At 38.9% G+C, this 25,219-nt stretch overlaps 2 protein-coding genes across 2 annotated transcripts in view; one reads left to right on the forward strand and one right to left on the reverse strand.

Annotated features, from left to right (window-relative positions):
• Positions 1-1,865: 1,865 nt before the first annotated feature.
• Positions 1,866-18,405, reverse strand: LOC118827126 (annexin A1-like). The gene is made up of 13 exons (XM_036598350.1): positions 18,353-18,405; positions 16,687-16,757; positions 14,343-14,427; positions 13,699-13,793; positions 11,299-11,412; positions 10,375-10,465; positions 9,521-9,600; positions 7,861-7,917; positions 7,579-7,672; positions 5,153-5,248; positions 3,401-3,459; positions 2,286-2,408; positions 1,866-2,065 (listed from the first exon to the last, which is right to left on the reverse strand). Exons 2-13 carry the CDS (start codon positions 16,744-16,746, stop codon positions 2,006-2,008), a joined length of 1,014 nt encoding a protein of 337 aa, XP_036454243.1. The 5' UTR covers positions 16,747-16,757; positions 18,353-18,405; the 3' UTR covers positions 1,866-2,005.
• A 4,139-nt stretch (positions 18,406-22,544) lies between these two features.
• Positions 22,545-25,219, forward strand: part of si:dkey-96l17.6 (kinesin-like protein KIN-14E) — a 33,159-nt gene continuing 30,484 nt past the window's right edge. Inside the window, exon 1 of the mRNA XM_036598291.1 lies at positions 22,545-22,577. The gene's annotated coding sequence lies outside the window, so the exon portion shown is untranslated. The remainder of the gene's footprint in view (positions 22,578-25,219) is intronic.

Genomic DNA, 25,219 nt, shown 5'->3' on the forward strand with positions numbered 1-25,219 from the left:
AAGAATTGGATGAGTGGGTTTGGTGTGGAAGAACTTGACTGGCCTGCACAGAGTTCTGACCTCAACCCGATAGAACACTTTTGGGATGAATTAGAGTGGAGACTGGGAGCCAGGCTTTCTTGTCCAACATCAGTGTCCAACCTCACAAATGCGCTTCTGGAAGAATGGTCAAAAATTTCCATAAACACACTCCTAAACCTCGTGGAAAGCCTTCCCAGAAGAGTTGAAGCTGTTATAGCTGCAAAGGGTGGGCCGACATCATATTAAACCCTATGGATTAAGAATGGGATGTCACTCAAGTTCATATGCATGTGAAAGCAGATGAGCGAATACTTTTGGCACTATAGCGTATGTGTCAAGCTGAAGTCAGCTTCTTATTCGCCAGCTTCTCATTAGAATTTTCCGTTCCACCTGTGCAGTTGTACTTTGCTTCTTTAATCATAGAACGAATTTTGAAAATTGGTGAAAACATCAGCTTAACTAAATAAATGCGTCCTTAATCACCAAATACATCAAACTTTCGCTTGGAGATGTTTAATGAGCAGCTAACTAGCAACACAGCAGGGCAGCTGTCGAACGCATCTCTTCGGCTGATCTTACGCCGCCATCCAAACCAAACACTTCTGTACTTCACCTACAATTTAATTAATGAGTGCACTATTTTTTGCATACTATTTGGTGTGTTAGTATGCGGTTTGGGTCATGAAAAAAAAACAGCGGGAATCTCAGCCGTTTAGATTTTAGCTTTCACTTGTTCTCACTACAGCAACAAATCAAATGAAATCAAGTTAATACACCCAATTACCTCTCATAGTCCTGTAAAAATACCATCTTGGAGATACAAGGTTTTCGTTTAACTTTAACTCAGACTGTAACTGACTGTGGGACATGAGAGATTACTGAAAGAATCTCAGACATTCATGTAATGAGCTCCCGTCTGCATGATTTACGTTGTGTTATCTGGCTTATTTGTGGCATACTGATGAAAAAGGAATTCCAACCAGTATATCACCCACTACCACCTTCCCATGAAATACTGGTGTTACAGATTTTGCAATGAGCATTTTTACTGCTGCCTCAGCAATGCATCAACGGTGTGAGCCAAGTTCCATCTACTGGTGTGCATGCACAAGTCAGCCCACATGCGCTGCAGAAAATACTTAGTGGTGTTGGTATCTCCATTGCTGATATCGATACTGCGTTTAAGTACCAGTATCCTGAGCTGATATTGCTAGGTTATCAGTGCAATCCTACTTTCAATCATGGAATGTAAACTTCATCAAGCTACACTCTTAAAAAAGATGGTTCGTCAAGGGTTCTTTAGCAAAGAAAATTGTTCTATATAGAACCAAGAACACTCAAAGAACCTTTTACCTTGATGGAAAAAATTATTCCATTAACTTCCATTCAAAGTTAAGAACATATTTACCTTCTCCTGTAAAATGACCAGTTTTAGACTCTGATTTACATTATACCACTATACCTCCTACTCTACCTGCAGAGTACTGTAGTTATCAATCGAAGATTTCATCAACTGTCCTGTCTCCCAAGAAACATTCTGAACTTTCTTCACCTCAATTTCTCAGCCTGTGGATAAACAGAGGCTCTGCTGCTTAATCTCGCCCTGATTTTTGCATTCGTTCATAGGGTGTTGCCTGCATTCCTAAAGATTTCAGGGGAGCAACGTAGACCCTTGCTTACAATCACAAGATGCTAAGACTTCCATTGAAGCACCAGGCCCCATCACACCATTCTTCACCTTTCCCACTGTCTTCTTTCAGAGGGACTCAAGACTTGTAGTTTAAGATACTACAGCCTTTGTATTACTGAATCTATTCACGCCAACAAACCACAGGACACAGAAATGGCACTGAACAAAAGATTTATTCATCACAGAAGTCTAGATTAGATTCCTTCTTCATCCCAAGTTGTTTGTCGGCAGAAACTTGGCAAAGATTGACTCACTTCCATCTTCAGTTAGGAAAGAAAGAAAGAATACAGGTCTTTACTCATCGCTTCCGACCAAGGCCAGCAGGATCTTCTCGTAGTCTCCTTTGGTGTCATCCTGAAACAACAGACCACACATTCAAGTCAAGTCCCAGTTTGACATCACTGTGCAACCTATAATTTACATATTTTTTATTGAAAAAATTATTTACTTTTTTAATTATGAAAAACGCAATGATTAGTAAATTCTGTTTGATCTATATTACATTAAAAACTACAGAGCCCTCAAGTTATTATCTGTTACAGATTGACTTAAATTAGCAGTTAGTTAAACCTACCAGAATGTCCTTGTAGAGAGTCTTGCCATATTTGTTCTTGTACTCCTGTTTGATCTGCACCAAATCCACCTCAGAGCGACTCACCAAGATACGGGTCAGGATCTTGCCTTTGTAACCAGAGCCCTAAACACAGATAAAACAGAGACACATTCACTTAGCTATAGCTCTATTTCATTGCTGTGGGAAAACAAAAACCTTGTGTGTCCATTTTTGCATTTTTTTTTTAACATAATCTGAAAGTACCACATTAGCCACGTTCACACGTAGTCTGATAATCTGTGAATAATCCGACTAATAGCTCAATTGGAATAGAATACGTCCATGTAAACACCTCATTTGAACTAGACTAGTCCAATTGAGGCCATTGGGAATACAATCTGATTCAACGAGATGGGTAATCCTGCAAATAACCTGTTGAATAGAAGAATATTAGCCGTGTAAACGTCTGTATCTGATTACATTCCCAATCAGAAAGTTTTTAACGTTCAACATGGCAGGAGCAGAAACTGCTCTGCAGAGGAGACAAAGTTTATGCTCTGATCTTGAAAAGATGGCGGTGGGACAGGCGTCCAGCTTGTGTCTCAGAACATGACATCTTCCTCTCGGCCTTCTTTAAGTACATGTGAAGTACGTTTTCCTGAGTCTGACATAAATTTTAAAGCAATTAAAAACAAGCACTGCTCACTGCTGCTCATCTCACGTTGATGCTGGTTGTCATGGTAACGTGTGCAGTAAGTGGTACTCTATGCATGCATGTCATTTTGGATCGGATTACTTGTAGTGTGCATGTAAATGTAGATTATCACATGTATATGTTGTGCCAGTATCAGTATAACGTTTACAAAAAACCACATATCTAAAGGAGGAATTTGAATAAAACACGTATATCACCTATTACCAATATGCAATATTATAACATTAGATTAGATTAAATTAAATGATATAAATAACAATTTCTAAATTCTAAAATTGTTGAAAGGCTGTGTAGACCTTTACAACCAATGCTGGGAGGACATTCACTGAAAACCTAAAAAAACAAAAAACAAAACACACGCACACACACACACACACACACACACACACACACACACACACACACACACACACACTATTACCTTCATTGCCAGGTTGAGTTTTTCAGCAAAGTAGGCAGGTTTGCTTCCAACACATTTCACTAGCAGACACACAAAGACAGAAGAGTATGTAAGTGATGATGTAGGGACAAAATGTTATAAACTCCTCTCTTTCAGAAATCCAGGCTGCTTCTAAGGAAGCACATTTAAGCAAATGTTATGGTCTAGAATCCTTTTCTGGATCATCAAAATGAGCTTAGAACCTTGCCTTTCATCAAACATTGAACCTACAAGAAAAAAAACTGTCTGGACCATAATGTAGCTAACTAGTACTGCCAGTTAGTTTTGTGCAAACTCAGTGCTTCCAAACCGTGCAACCTGTAAAGTGAACCTATTTAAAGGACACTATATCACATAGTTATCTATAAATATGCTGCATAGCTACAAACAGAAGTAGCAGTCATTCTTAAGTACAAATATAATATCCACCAATAGCAGCAAGCTGCAGTGGGTAGCACTGTCGGCTCACAGCGAGAAGGGCCTGGGTTTGATTCCCCGGCTGGGCAACCAGGGAGTTTGCATGTTCTCCTCGTGTGTGCGTGGATTTCCTCTCACAGTCCAAAGACATGCAGTCAGGCCAGTTGGAGATGTGTCTGCTGTGTGTGTGTGCCCTGTGATGGACAGGCGACCTGTCCAGGGTGTTTCCTGCCTTCCGCCCAATGGAGGGTAAGCATCTTAGATGATGAGTGATGTCAAGCACCAAACCAATTTGTCCACATGAGTAAAACTATGTTTTCACAAGATATATTAAGAATTTCGAAATCCCAGACAATTTTTCAGGTATAGGGCTGAATTCTCTTTACACAGTGTTCCAGGTCGAAAGGGGCTGAGATTGTTCTGAACATTTTAATATATAATATGTGGGTATCATGTCATTTAAGAATATATGCAAAAATCAAGAAAATGCCCAGAGGGTTAACTATTTGGTTCAATTTATGCGATCAAATTAAAAATAATGACAAAACAAGTAGCCACGTTAATAATACAGACAAGTTTTTCTCAGGCGTTAAACAGCACACAGCCAGGCTTACTGTCAGCCTTAGTAAATCAGAATAAGCGCGTCATTATAATGATCTCCTCCCTGTATTTAGTGCTTTGATGCATCGCACGTGCAATGAGGCAAGAGAGCAGCTCGGCCCTGTTCATCTTATTACATGTGCCCCTTTTTAGTAACTCGTGACAGCCACTTTTTAACGGCATGACAGGGTTTGTGACGGAACAAAACGTTAGTAAACCTGCCCCAAAGACTCATTCGGAAAAAGCTCCAAGTGTAGCTGCAAGTGACAACCCTATCACAGCTCTGCAGACTGCAACACGTCACTCTTGTCATACTTTGACTGTCGAAATCAAACAGGCACATTGGGGAGTGTCCGGGAGAGGAGGTTCAACAAAATAAAGAGCCCTCAAATGAACTTCGGAGCTCCTTAAAGGAAGATGCAAGTGGTTGTAGCTAAAAGAGCTTCATTTTGCAGTTAGCTAAACAGATACCAGTGACTTGGGGCTAACAGTCTTCTTCCAAGCTGCAATGGCATTAGCCTAAAGCTGGTTAGGAACCTTTTACCACATAAATCATGGCCGAATTGTATTGCACTAGCAAACTCTTTAAAAATAAAGGTGCTGAAAAGAGTTCAAATGTAAAAGTTAAACTGGCATAAAATTTATGTAAAAGTTAAACTGGCATAAAAGATTCTTTAATAAATGTGAACGTGAACATTGACAAGCAGTCTAACTTACCAACAGCAACCAAGAGGTTCTCAATGTCTCCCTTCAGCTCCAGGTCGACTGCTTTGGCCACGTCCACTTTGCTGTACTTAGAATACAGCTGAAGCACTGCAAGGCAAATGAAATGAGATGGTAAACCCAGTGAGGAGGAAGGAGATTTCCGACGATTTTTCAAAACTTCTATATAATTCAACCGTTAAGATGTAGGCAGACTCATTCAGAGTGGGTTTGATATGAAATACTCAGTTCTAGAGGAAATTACCAAGCCAGAATTGTTCACAGTGGTGGTGATAGGAACCAGACATCCACCTCTAAAAGCTCCCTCACAGAAAGTTATTACATGAAATGGTTACGAACATGCTACCTGACGTCTGGGTTTCCAATCCATTTATTTACTTACTTGCTCGCTTTTTTTAGGCCAAAATTCACGGAGAGGTACCCCTGTTCCCTATCACCACCACTGTAAAGAAATCTGTAAGTAAGAGTCTGTAAGTTTCTCTACAATGAATCATTTCACATCAGACTACTCTGAATGACTGTTTACATCTTAAGGACTGAATAATAAAAGAAATTGGCGGAGTTTCCCTTTAAAAAGTGAAATAAACCTGTATGTCTGAGTTTTTATATTCAATCTTGATGATAAAATGGTCATAAATCTGAAAAAAAAAGTATTTTCTTTGGGGACAATTTACAACACCGTGCATGTACCCCTCCCCCAGGAATGGATTTTAAAAAATGTTTTAAAATACGTTTTGGGCCGAAACTTTATCACAAAACTATTGTAAAACGACATCTCAGACAATGAGTGCGTCTACATGCACTTAATAATCTGATCATAATCAGATTTCTGCAGTTATCTGATTATTTAGGTGGTCATGTAAACAGCATACTTCGATTTCCTAGATCAGAGTGAGAGAAGATCCGATTAAGAAGTCTGATAGAGAGCTGGATTTTAGCTCAGTAATCAGTCTTTTCAGTGCATGTGAACTCTTACTCTGATTTCTTTCAAAAACAGACTGCTGTACCGGAAATAAGCAAGCAGTGTTGCCATGAGACGCAGCAAACACTTTTGGAGAGACCTGAAACCAACTACATGCTTGACGAAATGAAGGATTTACATATTCTAGATACATAATTTTCTAGATGATGTATGTTCATCTTTTCAGGTAAAGTGACAGTGCTTTAAAAATAAAGCCTTGGCATGAAGTTTGAGTTTTACGTTATGTTTACGTCACGTCTTCTTCTGTGAGTTTATTGGCTGGTTGCAAAGCAGAAATCTGATTACTGACTCATGTAGACCCGGAGTTTCCCATTATCTGAATACTCAAGTTCATGTAATTAGCTGAAAGAATGTCCAGCGCTGAAGGTTTTACTGGGTATAGTGTCCACCTAAGTTCAACCATTAAGCTCAAGCATTAGCTGGCATTATCTAGCTAGCTAACAGACACCATGTAGAACACCATATATGCAATAGCTTTCTGTTTAAAAGTACTGTCATGTTTTATTTTTCATTTTTAAAATGGCAACTTAACAAAAAGTACACAGTATAGTTTTTAAAAAGATGGTTCTTTAGTAAAGAAAGTTTCTATATAGAACCATAAACACTCAAAGAGCCCTTTGTATGATTAATGGGTTCTTTGCATCATGAAATGGTTCTTCAGATCGATAGAGGATGTGTTGTATATGCTTCTATATAGAACCTTTCTGAAAAGGGTTCTACATAGCACCAAAAAACGTTCTTCGATTGTAACAAGCTTGACATCGTAACATTAGAAGAACCATTTGAAATGGATGAAATAGTTCAGACTGATGGGGAATTCATTTTATATGGTTCTATACAGAACCTTTTTGAAAAGGGTTCTTCTACTGTTACGATATCAAGCTATATAGAACCATCAACAGCACATTCTCCATTAATATGAGAACGTTTTCATGGTGCAAAGAACGCTTTAGTCATACAAGGGGTTCTTTGAGTGTTCATGGTTCTATATAGAACCATTTTCTTTATTAAAGAACCCTTCAAAAACCATCTTTTTTTTATAAGTGGTGATCAAGCTAAGCCAATAGCTTCCATAGGTTAAAGCTGACATTGGAAATTATTAAGTTATTGAAAAATATGAGCCATGTTGAATATTTAAGTAAAGGTAAAATTGATTTCTATGGTGTAATTGTTTTACATTGTCATTGTTTTGAATATTTCAAATGATTTTACTTTTAAGTGCCTTAACAGGTAAAAAGTAATTGTACCTTTGTACAGTTACTTATAGGAGAAATGGGTACAGTAAATGGAATTTCAGTGAATTAAATTTATACTCAAAAAATGAGTTTTCCATTGGACAGTTACTACTGACAGTCTAATCTGTGCCTGAAAGAATTTCCCATGTATACCCACCCCCCACCCCCACTGGTGAAGTGGACCATTTTTTCCCCTCAGCTACCTTTCCTGAGCTGAGCAGCACTCCTGCTGGTCAAGATGTCAATGAACACAGTGCAGTCTGTGCCTTTCTTCTTCTCTCCTGCCTCATACAGCGCCTACAGATAGAGAGGAAACGTGAGAAGCGTCTTACAGGATATACTGTTGGTTCTGGACCAACCGAAATGGTCCAAAACTGCTTAAAGCACTATAAAAATGTTTTATTAACTTTCTTTGAAAGTCCTTCTCTTGTAAAAGATAATATGACGTTTTGTTCTTACAGCTATACAGTGTTACACAGACCTACCTTGGCATCCTTGTCTGCCTGTTCTTCATTTGCCACTCCTTCTTCACTCCTGGCAGCCTGCAAGAGAAACAGAGATGCGGTGTCAATTATGCACCACGTTTTCATTCAACCAAACACTTGAGTGCAAACAGAGCCGAGACGCTAACAGAGTCCCCTTAAGAACTACTGAGACAGGATCAGTTGTACATGAGGAGGTTGGGTGCACTCAATAATCTGATTATAAATCAGATTTCTGCAGTTATCTGATTATTCATATGGTCATGTAAACAGCATACTCCGAGATCAGAGTAAGGTCTAGAAATATGATTAAGAAATAATCCAATAAAGATAACTGGATTTTAGCTTAGTAATCAGATTTCTCAGTGCATGTCAACTCTTACTCTGATTTCTTTTGGAGTTCTCAGTCTGTACACACACACACACACACACACACACACACACACACACACACACACACACACAGTGTCTCAAAAGTAAGGAAACACCCATATAAAAATGAAAGCAGTTTGGCAGACGGTGATCCAGTTTTACACACAATCTGTGACCTGTTAACCTGTTAGGCCATTTTACCAACATGGAACATTTCCTGATTTCTAAAACCGCATGACCATCTGCCAAACCACTTTCATTTTATATGGGTGTTTCCTTTCTTTTGAGACACTGTATTAAGAGTTCATTTGCAAAAAATGATAAATGCCATCCTTTAAAAAATGAACTGACTGAGGTAAGTTATTCTTAACACACTGCATTCTGCACCCTAAATGTATTTAGTTACATAAGCGGTTATTGTCCATGGTCAAGGCATTGCAAGTTCATGTATTACTGCAGAAACGGTCAAATGCCATTTCTGTTCTCCTGCAGAACCCGATAAACCTGTTCATAAATCAGTACTTGAGTTATGTGACGCAACACTGTTTTATGTCGAATCTCAAACGGCTTCCTTCTCCCTACAAAGTGCGCTGCGCAGGTCTTAAAATAATGCCTCTGAATCTAAACAGAACAGTGTGTCTAACAAAGAACCACTGTGGATTCAGCCATGTGTGCACAGTTCATACTGGACATAAAGCACAATATTTAGGGGTTAAAGCCAAAATTTCATAACTCACATAGTGCACTATATAGGGAGCAGTGAACCATTGGAGGTTCAGCCTTAGGATTTTCTGGGGTATGGTCTTGTAGATGTTTACTACTGACTGTTAATTGGCTGCTTTAGTGTTTGTCTCTGAGCATTAAAAACATAATAGTAATAATAGCAACTCTTTTCGTCTGGTAATTTAATTTAGAGACGTCCCCGACGTCCCCAACTCTGAAGCATAACATAAGAACGGTGCAGTTCAGTAAATGTTGCACCTGTACATTTTCCTCTTTAATTTATCCACGAAACTAATTCAACTACTAAGAATAAAAATTGTGAACGTTACACAAACTTTACTGTTGGAGGCTCAGCTTAGAGCCTGATGCCCCCCCAGTGTTGGTAGTACTGAGCGGTGGTGGGTGATCTAGCTAGCAGGTTGGGGGTGGAAGTGGATATGACTAAATTAGGGAAAAAAAAGTAAGAAAAAATGCAATTTTTTTTAAATGCATGGGTTAAACCCCAGTAAAAGAGTTTTACCAGCACTGGGTCTGTAACTGCCGTATAGAGGTAACTCTGCCTACGTACCTTGCAGAGAGCCAGAAGGGCATTCCTAAAATCACCACCTGTGTCAGATTTAATGTCGTCCTCCAGCTCCTTTTTGTACTCTGCAGAAAAAAAGGACAAAGAGTGTGAGTAATGAGAGTACAGTGTAGGTATATCAATGCACAAATTTCATGATACCATCCACACTACATCATCACGATACATATTCATTTATTTAAGTATTTATTTATTGATTGATTGATTGATTGGCGTTTCCAAAACATGTTACATGCTGCACATGTGTGGCAAATAATAATAAAAGTAAATTATAAATATTTATACTGTATGGCTACATATCAATATTAAATGAACTGAGCATTGCAGGTTTATTTACAATCTGATCCCATGTTTCAATATAAGGTGTGGCTCTTACTTTCTGGCTGAAATGAGTGAGATGGGACTTTCTAATGTGGCTCAATCACTTTTTGCAAACTCTCTACTACAGAGAAGTTGCGCAAAAATGGCGTTACCTCCGCTAAATGACACATTTAGGTGATGTCTTCACAAGGAGTTAGCGAAGTTGAAATATTAGCATTGGGTATTTGATACTGTGGTGTTATATGGGTGGTGGATCATTCTCAGCACTCAGAGTGTTAGAGTGTGCTGCGCTGGTAAAAGGGGGCTAAAAAAAGTACACAAAGAAACAGTAACTGTAGAACTACAAAGTGCTCCTATACGGTAAGAGGAGCTGATACAATGGACAATGAGTGTAGATATAAGAAGGCACACACACATTATATATATATATATATATATATGAGAACAATGGGGCACAGATTCTGTGTTGGAAGAACAGTTTTCAGAGTTCAACTTACAAAAATATAAGCCAAGCTTACCATCCTTGTAGGCCTTTTTAAGTTCTCTGATCTGACTGTTGGTTCTGGAGGCCAAAATCTCAACCAGGGTGTCCTCATCTGTGCCCAATCCCTGTAGTGCAAGAGGGTGTGAGAGAGAGAGACCAAGAGAAAGAGAGAGAGAGAAACAATGTTTGAGTTAAATGTTTCACATGCTCAAATTAAACGGCACTTATTACGCTCTTTTTGTAATGAAACTGGCAGTTATGCTGTGTTCAAGTGCTGATATCCAATATCCACAATATGCTCTGAAAACCATATTGTGACCCGTAATGTTTCACAATGTTGATAAAAATCCTCATATTGCACAGCCTCACTAAAACTACGTCCTATTTTGGGAGTGTGAAATTTCATAGTTTTGCCTGAAAACGCAACTATCTAGCACACTCACACAATCCCATAATGCACTGCAATGTGTACCAGTGGACCCATAATACACTGTGTCATGCTGTAGCAGAGTAATGAGTAAACAGTAACATTATTTAAAACAAAATTATATATATGTCTTTTCCACCAGCAGCATAGCAAAAGGCAAAATATGAATGAAAAAATGCTTCGGTTACCTTTTGTTTAAGAATTTCTAGTGAGATGAAGCTAATTCACCAAAAGGAGAATTTCTTATAAGCACTTTTACTCATATTTACAGGGTGTGCCTGGGACTGTACATACATGCAAACAATCACAATTTAGTCATATTTAGTCATAATACTAGTATTTTGGCCTTATCATGCAGCCAAAGTGAGAGTGCATGCATTAGAACTTAAGACTGAATTTGAATCAGGTGTGCATGCATGGAAATCGTGTTGCTGGACTGTTCCAGTACTAGAATTGCAAGCACATCTTCAGCCCACTGCAGACCAGACTCTGGGTCACCACTGGTCTAAAGAAGCAAATGTGGTGAATTACCTTCATAGCCTCTTTAAGCTGCTGGGCGTCGTACTGGGCAGGAGTCCTCAACAAGGCCAGAACCACATCCTCCAGCTCACCACTTAGAGCAGATTTCAGAGCCACATCTAGAGGCTGCACGTAGAAGACGACACATTAGAGACATGCATTTAACAGTCTACTTGCTTGTGTATGGAAGATACCGGATTGAACGCATACAGTCATATGCAAATGTTTGAACATTCCTAGTCAAATGTGTTGTTGATTTCTATGTCCAGTTTTATGTTCCACTTTTCCCCCATGCATTAAATTCAGCAAATAAACAGTAATTGTGTACCGAAATGTGCAGGCGGTGTGTTCACTTAGGTTCACTTAGAAAATCAACTAACATGTCATTTCACCAGGCGTGCACAAACTTTTTGCACACGATCCTGTATGTGATGATCCTGTACTGTGATCAAGCACAGAGGACACCAAAGCCTTGGGAAGGGAGGTGCTGAGGGGGCTGTTGCTTCCCCAGATTTCAGTTTTCCAAAAATGTTTTTAAAAGTAGTATCTCCAAAATAGCAACTCCACAGGAGAAGGCCTTAAATAGTCTTAACTTTTAATGTAACTTAATGTCAAGAAGTCTTATTCCGAATGACCTTTGGGGCATTTCTGTAGAGATACTTGATTTTTACTGGACAGCAGTAACACCTTCCTGCATCCCCGGAGGTCACAGCGGCTAGTTATACCTCAGTGGGCTTGCTAATGTTGAGTGAAAGTGAGTAAGTGTGCAAGACTTTCCTGACTTTACTGGCTGAGTGAGTCTTGCATTGAATATAATGAACATGGCTTTACTTGTGCAAGTAGGTGCATATACCCTGAGCCAGGTCTAAAGGCTACTGAGCCGATCCCATGGATTTACTGGCATGACTTCATCTCGGATTTAAAGCTGACTTTACATGGTGGAACCTCCAGGTTGCAAATCATGAAAAACTCTTGCATACAACCATTTTCATGAGTAGTAAAAGTGGCCAAATTCACCTATTAGCTTACATTATTCTTGAGACCATAAAAAATATGCAAAAAACACTTGTTCTTCAAGCATACATGCTAATGGTGGGGGAATTAGCCACATAGCTGTCAAAAAACATCACCTGATGCTACCCTCTACATTTTTATTGTGCTTTAGTTGCTTTTTATAAGATTAACAACAAGTATTAATTCTTTTATTTTTTCATTTGCATTTATTTGCCTCACCACAGCTAATTCACATTGCACTTAATGAGATTTTGACACATCGCAATGGTGGAAAAGTCAATCAGGAGTTCTATCGGAGATGGAACGGAGGTCCTAGACAGGGGTCAACAACAAGCAGCTCTTTTACTGCCCTGTTGCGGCTCCACAGCAGAATTCAATTTTTTAGGTAAAAATAAAATGATCCTCCTTTACAGTAAAATATTTACCGGACCAAGTGGACCAAATTTTATATATGTAAAGATTGGCGTGCAGACTGATGGTCACCATAGCAATGTAGACAACAATCCCGCCTAGCTAGCAGTCGATAATTTGGAGATGAACTGACTTATTTGCATTTATAATCACTCCATCTGGTTTCCTGATACATTTAATCTGCAATGAGAAACTGTCCAATGCTAAAAAGGCGCAAGGCTGAACTCAGTTGCTTGTTCAAATTTTTGGGTTCCACCATCCGTTACGTTCTGGTGCCTCAGGCACCCTTTAAGGTGGAACAGGAAAATTAAAACAGGAAGCTGGTGAATGAGAATCTGACTTCAGCCTCATAAAAACTGAACGTTGACAGACATTTTACAAGAAACTATTCTACTTTTGTGGAAAATTTTCCTGTTCGGAGATGCGAGAAAAGCAGCTATAGCTGAGCTAAAGCTTAAAGCAGAGCAAAGTCAGTCTGTGTTTTGTTTAAATTTTTAAACCTACATTAGTATGTTAGCACATACTGAGAGCTATTTACAGCCAAGATAGTAAAATGGACATAAAATGTTGTGACTCCCAAGGTGGTTTGATTTTTTTTGAAAGGACAAAATGGCTCTTCTTAACATTTGGGTTGCCATCCCTTGACCTAGACTATTTTATTTTCTTGTCTATAATTCTCAAAATCAGTTGGAATGCCATCACTTTACCTCACGGTTTATTACCTGCAATTTGATTGGTTGTTTGATGATGTTTGTTTCGCAAGTTTGAGACATTTGCAACCATGGCGGTTAAGTCTCTAACGGGTAAAGTGAGCGCCAGGAGGTTTTCCACTATTTAATTTAATTGACAATGAATGGAATTATGGAATTAGTTGCATGTAAATTTCAAGGAACCTTAGAACATGTGGAGGTTTTATCACGTAAAGCCAGCCTAACTTGTAGAGCATCATGTCTTTGTTTTTTCTCCCAAATGCTTTGGAGATTTCACCTTTCCAGCAGCCTTCTGATAGGCGGCCTTGATCTGCTGACGCTGCTCATTGCTTCTCTTCGCCAGCACCTCAATGATGGTGACCTCATCCACACCTGAGATCAACACAGCAGCAGAGACAAACACAACACAAAATCAAAGACAATGCATTAATTTATTTTATTATATCAATACATTTCGATGTGGTTCCAGCTCAAATTTTACATAAAAATCCATGCAAAAATTTTGGCACCCCTGGTCAAGTGACCTTTTGTTAATTTTCTAAGTGGAAATATGTGAACGCATCCTCTACAGAGAGCACATCTCTGCATATTTTGATGCACAAATACTGTTTATTGCTGAATTTAACACCTTTTTTAGCCTGTGTAAAAGTTATGGCTCCTTGTATATTTTATGCTTTCTTATCTAAATGTGCAGCAAAATGCCAAATTTAAGTTTGCTAACTGTAACGGATGTATTCAAAAAATCAACAAAACATGGATTTTGACCAGGGGTGCCCAAACCTTTGCATACAACTGTATATATTTACCTAAAAAGTTCAGTAGGTAGATAGACAGATAAACAGATAAAAAGGAGACAATGTTTTGTTCCAACAGTACCGATATGTCTTTACTTTGTTTATGGAGTTACGAAGTAGTACTGACCTTTAGCCTTGATGGCTTTGTCCAGCACGGCGGCATCTCCACTGGCACTGAACTGAGGAGCAGGCTTTACTGTTCCCTGGACAGCCTACACACACCAAACACACCTTGTTAAACCTCAACAGGCCGCACACACCCTCCAACAGGAGTACATGAGTGTATTGGGGGGGGTAGTTTTAAAGAATGTGTAGACGTCAAACACACCCAGTTCTTAAAACAACACACCTTGGCAACCGAGCAAAGACTCACTGCAAATCACTCAAACAAGTTGCAGCTGTCACCAACAGGCAGTAGGAAACTAATGGCACTAATACTAATCTTGCATCACTGAATATTTTAGAATAAGAAAAGCTCCACTTTAGGTCCACAAGAGTCACACCAGAATCAACTCAGAACTGGTCGGTACAGTTTTATAAACTGGACTTGTTTTGTACAAGATGGCAGTTTTTAAAACGTGGCAGTAGAGTGTATGTGTTGAAATACTGTAAAATGTACTGCGAAAATGTCTTTGAGTGTCATGTTATGAAGATATTTTTGCCTTTTCGCCCACCCAACTTTGTACCCCTGCTTTAATAATTCCTTAATTTATAGTTTTGAAGGAAACTAAATTGAAAAAGTAAGAAAAAAAATAATAAAAATCAGGCAATAACCATTTTCATAGCAAGCAGTTTAAAATGGCAGCAGTGAACTAGCTGCTGTTTTTGCGCATTAGCGATGGGCTGCGCAGGAGAGCAGATCAAAGTACTTTGTGGTCAAAGAACACTTGTTTTTCTCAATTTCCACTGGTGAATGAGAAGTGAACATATTTTAGATCCTACATAATGGAGGTTAACTTGCTCGCTTTTCTCAAAAACAAATGCAACTGAGGTAATTTTAGCTAGTTAGCTAGCTATCCGCAGCAATAGGAAATCCGTATGGATTCCCAGATACCATGCGGATGTGGGCCACTTCTGGCAGGATATGGCACAGGCGGCCCATGGTCGGCAGTGGCAAACTGCATGTTAGCCAGAGTAGCCCACTTATTAAAAAAAATGATTTGGCTCACATGTGCCAAAACAGATCTGGGCCACTTCAAGCAGTGCTGCTAACACTGACACTGGCAAACTGTATGGAGCCAAAAGTGGCCCATACATCAAAATGCTGGGCTACTTCTGGTAAACATTGGCAGTGCTGACCTGAGGTAATCAATTATGGTTTAAACCAGGATTAACAGGACTGGGGGGGACGTGGTTTATATTCATATTGGCCAAATATGGCACGGTACACTATAAAGAATCCAACCTAAAATGTTTTGGCCTGTGTGACATTTTGTTTGTTATTTGAAAAAAAAGAACGTTGGGTTAAAAAATTAATTTCAGTTTGTTCAATTCAACACAATCTGCCTCAGTACTAGGAACAATACATGCAGGTTAAATCAGATTTAGTTCAAATGATTTATGACCACTTATATTTTCATAGAACATCAAATAGAAGGTTAATAGAACAATAGAACTTACTTGATGTTCAATGAAGTTAAACTTTTAAGTCAGCCATGCTACACTAATCTTTTTCACAGTGCAGCCAACATTTTGGACCTGAGTGGTGCAATGGGCTAAACACTGGCGCCATCATCAGGAGATCATAAGTTCAAATCCCATCAATGCAGCTGCGGAACCACATGCTAGCTTCCACTCCCTGAGCCTGGTGTCTGTGCAACAGGGCAGTTGTTGTAACTGCCTGGTTTTTGTACTATTGGTTTTGAGTTGTACTAGTGGTTTCGAGCAGTGGGTCAGTTCTTGAAATCCAGATTTATTTCATACTAAGGCTTATTATTCAGTAACTAAAGCGACTTCAATGCAAACTAATGGAGCTATTCCTAGGTCATAGAAGTGTGTAATAAACCTGGGCCCACCGGCATGGCTTGTTAAGGGGTTAAAGGTGGCTGAGATGTGGCCCTCGAATGGCAGTAAACATGACTGGGTTCTGGCAATCCCATCTGGCCATCTTTCCATGTGGTATGTGGCCATATCAAAATTGCTAACTGGGTTTGTTGTGGTTTTAAGACCAATATAGTTACTTCTAAAACAGAAATTGACAATACATACATCATTGACTGATTCTAGCAGTTCCAAACATTTTAATAGGCTTTAATCAAACAGCGGTTGCACTACTACATGACATTTATCATTACATTACAAAGAGGTGTGTAGAGACGCTACACAAACAGTTAAGGCCTTCCTCCTCCCAAAACAAGGATGAATTGGAGGAGTTTGGCATGTTTACATTATTGAACATGGTTCTTTCTCTTTTTCATTTTTATTTCATTTTTTTCTTTTGGCTTGGCCGGCAAACTGTCATGGAAACTTACCAGGTCATCGAGCACACACACACAGGCCCCCTGGCTTACAAACTGCTGAAAGAATGCCATGTTGGGTGGATCTGCACAAATGAAATATGAGGTCAATGTGACATCCTATTAAACTTCAAACATCAGTCAGTAAGTTCTGGACACAGACAGGCTGAAACATGGGCCACAATTGCTTGCTTGAGGACATCTGGCAGTTAGATTTAAGCATAAAGCTGCTCTGGGGTGATGGACTGATGTACTACTGACCACTTCTCTTTGACCAAATGGAGTAACTTCCAAGCTCATGTATGGCACACAGTATGCATGGCTCACTCAGCACAGCCACATACTATAAACTATGATATGCCTGACTTGCATGTGCCTAAGAACACTTCATACTCTATTCATCTTAAATAATCTATATGCTCTTCCACATGAGAAATATCTTCAGCACCACCATTTAATGTCATTATACCTCCTTGCATATGACTATCAAAACTATCTAACGCAAAGGGCTGCACCTGTATCTGCCCTACCTGCTCAGAGACCAACACGCCCCATACAGCAATCTGATATATGGAAAATGTATGGGTCTTGATGCATCATCGCTGTCCAAAAAAAAAAAAAAATGTTTTTCGATTTTTACATTTCTACGTCATTCGGGCATTGGAGCTCCCCTTAACATTGGGTGAAAATGCCACGATGAAGGGACTGACAGAAATGCTCCAAAACTGCTTTACATCTCTTTACATTAACTTTGGACAGCGATGGTCTATTATCATGTACGTGTTTCCCTTATATCCGAACTTACATTAATCATATACAGACATATACGTATTGAAATTGGCCATTTTCAAATATAGGACATATACTCTGGCCATATCTCAACATATATAAACATTCATGCAACACATATTTAACAACATATGATAGAAAATATTCATATATTAATGGCATTTATTACTCATAAATGTCAGCTTTGTGTTATATAACATAAGGTTTTTTATGCATCTTCTTTGTTTCTTCCACATATCTCCTAAAGAAGTGGATATTTGTATACTACTTGTATAATTAATCTCACATTATAAGCTATGCAGTTAAAGCACTGAAACATTAAACTAATGAAAATATTGTTTCCTGATACATTTTAAAAATATTTGAAAGCAAACAGCTCATATGGTAATAACCCTGCTAGATAAAGCAGCACAGGCCAGCAAAACAAGCAGATGTTGTGTTTTGAATGTTGGCATGCTAGTCAACCAGCATGACCATGCTGGGGTGACGAGCTAAATCAACAACAGACGGATGGGCTGTGCTGTGCAGCAGGGAATTAATCATGTACTAGTATGTATTCAACCAAATTTCAGACATATATCCATATATTATGCATATATATTCAGTATTTGATACTTACATATGTGCACACAATATATATGCCCTTATGTCAGATTTCGGTATGGCTACTTAGCATTTTTGCGTTCTCAAACGGTTAATTAAACGCAGTTTTGGTGTTTTGTTGATAAGTAAGGATGAAGTTCTCTTGCACTGCCTGAACAGCAACTTCTTTACCAAACTACAGCAGCTGCTGAAGTTCGAAATGCTCCAGAAAATCCCAATGAACTGAGAAAATAAACAGAATTAGCTTTTAAAAAGCTGCAGGGTTGAAAAAGCTCAGCTCTTCACTTACCGAGGTTTGCTCTGAGTGACGGCGGAGACTCGGAGAGGAGAGCTGGAAGCTCCTCATATATACACAGCGGTACTGTTTACCCGCCCGTAGTCCGGCAATCCCCGCCCTCCCTGCACCGTGATTGGCTGCTGGAATCGCGCGTTCTGTGCTCCGATTGGTTATTATTTACGAATACGGGTGGGGAAAAAAATTATAGTTTTAATTAAACGTTACCTTTTTTTGGGTTGGCTGAGATTTTTCGGCTTGTGGGCGTGGCCATCGAGTGATAGACCAATGAAATTCAGGAACTAAAACAATGGGAATGTTACTGTCACACCTAGCAGCTCTACTTCGGCACTTCAACACCACAGAATGTCTTTTTTTTTCTCTCCATATACTTTATTAATTTATAATACAGAAAAAAAGGACAATAAAGACAGCAGTATCGACATATGACAGATCTCTGACAGATCCCATTGTGCTGTAAAGATGATAACGCAGTTTTTATTGTTCTTTTCATGTTTTATAAGTCAATTCAGTTCAATTCAGTTCAACTGGTAGGTGGCAGATATGGACACATGCTCAAATACCATGAAGATTACATACATAACAGACAGAGAGTATATGAAAGTATGGATGGCAAAAAAGTATGAAGACAAAAACATGTAATCCAGTCCACCTATTGCTTAACCTGCAACTCACCTGACCTGAGAAGGACTAGAAGGGTGTCATTTAGGAAGTACAAAGCTTGCAACATCATCATGGAGGTAGACCAAGAAAGGTCACCACACCTTATAAAACAGTATCGTGCTTCCCTTGCAGGGTGTCCTCAACCTTTTCCACCCCAAGGCCCAGCTGTTTATAACTCCAAAGCATTGCGGCACACCGGAAAACTAAAATCAACTTTTTAAATACAGTTTTCTTTTTTTAGGTGCTGACACAGAAGACCTGAGAATCGAGGCCAGAAAAAGATCAGATCATCCATTTCGGTTCGATCACAAAAAACAAAATTTGCAAATTTGCAAAAAATGGAAAAAAAAAAAGAATGGCAATGTGTGAGGTAGATTTGGACTGCGATTTTGCTATTTTACCCTAAAACAAAATTAAAAAATTATTCAAAATTATTTTGATGGTGCACTGACCTTTATAATAGCGAGAATGGCGTCTCTGTCATTGCCAATCTGGGCCGCTTGCTATAGCACTATGTAACTTTGGAGGAGAACTGCGTAACACTTTCCGGCACCACATCACACATCAACAGCTATGGCTCTTCAGCCAGAAGCTAGGTTGATATTCCCAGCATTGACATTATAGTAGAGGTGGCCAAAAGACCGAAGATGTTGTTGGAGGAAGCGAGGAGGAGATAAAGAGAGAGTGACCTAGCAAGAGACTTTGGCTTTTCCTTATTGGCTAGAGCTAAAAGATATAAAAGGATGTAAGTTTCACAGCTAATGGGAAAACAATCTTCCACTCACTGGCCACTTTATTAGAAACACCTACCTTGTACTTCCACTTACTGGCCACTTTATTAGAAACACCTACCTTGTTCTTCCACTCACTGGACACTTTATTAGAAACACCTCACAGCTAATGGGAAAACAATGAACATCCGACAGCTGAGTGTGACTTTTACATCCCTACCCTTGTTATCTGTGAAAGACTGCACCCCACCGCACTTGCAATTTCTGTTGTTTACATGTAGAAAAATAAAAATCGTGAGCAAAATTCGCAGCATCCATATAACTGTGTGGCACGCAATTTGTATTTACGACAGTGGTGTAAATGTGAAATACACTCTACAACTGTAGGGGGAGCCCAAGAGCAAAAAGAATTCTCACATAACTTTGCTTTAAAGCAAAACAAATTTGTTCTGGAACTTGTTTTCCCAACATTGTTTATTAAGTCTAGGCCTCAGGTTCCCAGCCCAGTCTTTGAGGGCTGAGTCCACTCAAATGTTGTTCCATTCTAGCTTGCAACATGTCTGAACCAGGTAGTCAGCATTCCACAGGCGTCAGTTATCTTAGGTGTGTCTGTGCAGAAATATATAAAACAAAAACAGCACTAGGTCTACTTTTTAAGGTGAACGTAGCAGTGTTAAGTATGCAAGTAGGCGTGTAGCCATGTTCAACACGGTTAACGTACCTGTTTCTCGAACGTTCTGCAGGCTTGTCAGACCACTCCTTTTAACAGGACTGAGCACATACCCTTCCCGTAAAACATTTCAGCTTTTACAAATACCCTTACAAATGCCACCTCTTACCTACTCATTTACTTTGCAGCAATGCTGAAGACCTGTTTGTGAATGCTTCTCTCTTTTTTGACACCTGCTAAAGGGCTCAATTAAATGTAGAAGCAAAAACAAACAGTGCTGCAGTGCTGTGGTCCTCTAGGACTGGAACTGACCATCCCTGAGCTATTCCATGAGTGCCACAATGTTCAGGTCTTTGTAGGAATTTGCTAATAAGCGTTTTTTCGAGCTTATATACAGTGTATTCGTTCAAAGTGAACAATTACCACAATGGTTGATTTACAAGTGAAACAAAGGTATATTTTTATATGTATATTGTTCAGGTATGTCCTTATAGACTGACAAATATTACTGAATAAAAGTTGTATTACTAAACCTTTGGAATACTTTACTGTATCTGTTTCTACATTGGTACTACATGTATCAATTTAATATAAAAGCATTAGGTTAGCCATAAAAGTGATGTAGTCATCATATAATCAGGACAGTGGAAAGGGATAACAGGATGTAGTCTGCCCACGCTTCAGGACATCCCAGGTGCAAAATACAGGGGGTCCTGGGGGGTTCAGGACCTCCTAAGTAACCTCTTGGACCCCCTGAATGTCAAGATTCTGGAAGATCATGTAACAACATGTAACTGAAACTGAGAACGAACTTACCATCATTATGTTTTATATAAGTTTTGTTGGCACTTAATGCAAGCTCTGGGAATAACACTGATTCAAACCATCAGCCCCTTCTAAGTAAAGTGCCAATGTTAATATGCCATGTGTCAAACTGTCATGTGAATCAGTACAAAGGCAGCACAAGACGTTATGTTTGTAGAACTAATGCCTGAAAACAAATCTCCGTCAGATTCCTCAGTCAGGGCAAGACCTGCAAGTCCTGTGCATCTGTAGATACAAATAAAGAGAGAGATCATATCAAAAGAACATCCATAACCGTGGTGTACTCCGGGTTGTCTATTTTTTTAAGATACAACAATGCACAAACAGGCGAGGCTGCATTTGGCACATACAATGTTCTTGACTTGACACTGATCAGGTTAATTTCTCAAAGTAGCCTTTTACCACAGAACAGACATTATAGCTTTTCTACATAGACAATCAGGCAAATTACTAAGCAAAGATCTTGATTAAAATGGTACAAACTACACTGACCTTTAACTGTCTTTTAGTTTTTGACTGGCATTACGAGGCAAATTTAGCTAACACATTTAACACAACACCCACCTTGTACTTACACCAACTGGCCACTTTATTAGAAACACCCACCTTGTACATCCACTCACTGGCCACTTCATTAGAAACACCTACCTTGTACTTCCACTCACTGACCACTTTATTAGAAACACCCACCTTGTACTTACACCAACTGGCCACTTTATTAGAAACACCCACCTTGTACTTACACCAACTGGCCACTTTATTAGAAACACCAACCTTGTACATCCACTCACTGGCCACTTTATTAGAAACGCCTACCTTGTACTTCTACTCACTGACCACTTTATTAGAAACACCCATCTTGTATTTCCATTGACTGGCCGCTTTATTAGAAACACCCACCTTGGATTTCCTCTCACTAGCCACTTTTTTAGAAATACCCACTTTCTACTTCCACTAACTGGCCACTTTATTAGAAACACTTCTTATAGCTGCTCCTTGTCGCTGGTATACCGTTAGATGCTTGTTATGAAGAGCTGCATTAACATGAAGCCACTCATTCACAAAAGTGATGGATGACCTCAATGCATGCATGACAGGACAGACAGACCCACACATATGCATCGAGTTACAATCTCAATCACACACATTGGAAACCTGATGATATTCAGTCGCCTGTGCTGGTCAGCCAGGCAAACTAACACCCATTGAAACCTCATCCATTGACTTTAATATTTCACAAGGGATGAGAACTCAGTTCCTCACGAAAACAAGCAGCTTTCCAGTTCCTCTCCCAGCTTCTGCCAGACACAGGTGCCAGCATCGCAGACAGGTAAATCAGCTTTTTATTTTATTGTTTTATATTTGAAACCCAGGTGTTTCTCACCACTATTATTGGGGTCAGGCTGTATTGATTTGGGATAGATAGATGGATGGATGGATGGATGGATGGATAGATAGATAGTATCACTTAACAGTGTAAGAGCAAGAAGACTGAAATTTTTAGGTGCAAAGCTCTTTTCACATAATTTGAAAATGACTTGTGTGTAAATTGTGTGTAAATTTCATGATGAATAAAGCAACAGAAATGGCCAAAATGACTTGGAAAAAACATTAAAAGTAAAGCAGGTTTTTTCCTTCTCCTGTAAAGTTACCATTTTGGAGATATAATGTTTTGTTCTGACAGCACCTAAAAATTTAATTAGAACTTAAAAATCGAAATAACAGTAAATATCAACAAAACGTAAACTTTTTACATTTCTTTGCAAAAGTAAGAAACCACCCTTCATTTATTTATTTTCCTCTCAAAAAGTCAGTTATTCATTTTTCAGAATAAAACTGGAAGATAGAGAGAAAATGGGATTACTTGGATTGTGAGAAGCAGAGAATGCAACCAACTTCTAAGACTGAACTTGGCAGGTGTGTCTGCAGGTTTCTTTGAAAAACTGAAAGCAAGTCTCCTGAAAAGAATGGAAGCTGTAATAAAGACAAAGTGGGTACAAACTGAAAAAAAATCTAATTTCCTGTTTGAAAATGTAATTTTCCCTGAAAAATTAGTATTTTGTACTTATTGGCTGTTTTGACTGTAAACTAAATTTTAAAAACATTCCGCACAGTAATGTAAATTTAAAAAATATTTAGAAATGTATCTTATTTAATGTAAGACACATTAGTAAATCATATAAACACAATCATAAAAGAATACATTTAACTTCTTAGGCGAAATTGTTGTTCAGTTCCACAACAAGATGTAACAGGTGTGTATTGACGCCTACGCTTTCAGTGTGTTCTCTCATTGTTCGTGGTTGGAATTTATGGCATGGAATTGTTTTGCAAAACATCTGACTGCATCATGTTTCTCTTTCTCTCTGTCTCTCTCTTTCATTTTCTTCACAAAAATAAGCCTCAATTTTTTTAGATTTTATCTTTAATTTGGTACACATTTGATTTCTTGGGTCAATTTAGAGTGTTTTTTAAAAATTCACTCAATGCACTAGTTACACATTAGTGGAACATAGACAATAACTACAATAACTAATATAGTCATCTGCAGCCAGTTGCACCAACTGAATGTAAGTTTGACCATAAGTCGGAGTGTAAAGTCCGTCTTAAACCTCATGTTGAAAGTAGTTAGTTTAAAACTAGCGACACAAAATTTCAGTTGTACAACAGACACTTACGGTACATCTTAAAACACTGTTCGCACCGAATGACGCAGTGAAATTTCTCTGCTTTCGTGTTACATTTTCTTTGCTGTGTGTCGGTCAAATTAGCTATAGTTCAGAAAGACACAGTGTCCCCAAAGCGTCTGTCTCTTAGTAAGTGTGTTTATTCTGTTCCACTGCTGGAATTTTTCTGATGTCCGATGTTCACAATATTTTAACAGCAGTTTATCAAAGAAAGTTCGGCAACATTAGTGAAGCTGTGGCTAATGTAATCGCAATTTGAATCTGCCGAATGACAGAATGGTAATGTTAGTTGTGTTAGGTATATTTTAAAAATAATCTGTGCTATGTATTTTTGTATGACAAGGTCAGCGTCACACACAACCTGAGCACTGATGTAGCTGCTCTAATTGCTCTGCACACAGTTCACTCATGTACTTGAACAGAGTCGCCCAGGTTTTGGAACGACCCTGTAGCAAAATGTCTCAGGGCCAGACACAAAGTAGGACTCAGGGCTCAGTTCCTGTCTGTGTTGTGTTGCAAATCTGCGGCTAGGAGGTCTGTGATCTTTTCTGTCTCTAATTGAGAAAAAGAGCAGAACTTACATCGACTATAGGGTATGCGTCATTTTTAAGTTATAGCTTAAAGCTATGTTACATGCTATGGTACAGGGTGCAACCGGTTAAATTCTAGTAGTTTGTAAACTTGAACATAGTGGCAGTTTACGTTCAAACTAGGCTACGATCGAACTTATGTTCGGCTGGTGCAGCTAGTTGCAGGCTTTTTTATGTACGAAAAAGTTTTTATGGCCAAAAAATAAGTGCACACTATTAAGTCGTTGTACCAATGTTGGTATATGGTGTCGCACATCCATGAAAGTGAGCTGTGTTGAGCCTCATTCAAATAGCCAACCAGGCTGAAACACTTCTTATAACTTCAGCCTGAATGGGCGGAGATAAATTGCTAAGATTAGACTGAGTAGTCTTCGCATCATGATATATGAAAAATGGGTTCTTTTTTGTTACGTCACAAAAGCGTGAGGGTTTCCGTTCTGACTGCTTTTTGAATGATTGCCCAATACAGCAAAACAGAACACAGCTCATTTGCATATATCAGTCTTAAAGCCACAGCGACAAAAACAATCAATCCAAGCAATGAAGTGAGGTTGCGAAAGAGTCACATAAAAATTCGGAGACTTTTCCTTCAGGTAGGGTGTCCGAACTTTGGCACGTGCCACCATAACTGTTTTCCCTTTTTTTCAAATGTTAGTCAAATATATAGTAACCATGCATTAAAATTTGTACCGAAT

Source organism: Colossoma macropomum, unplaced genomic scaffold (genome assembly GCF_904425465.1).
Source record: "Colossoma macropomum unplaced genomic scaffold, Colossoma_macropomum, whole genome shotgun sequence".
Taxonomy (NCBI): Eukaryota; Metazoa; Chordata; class Actinopteri; order Characiformes; family Serrasalmidae; genus Colossoma; species Colossoma macropomum.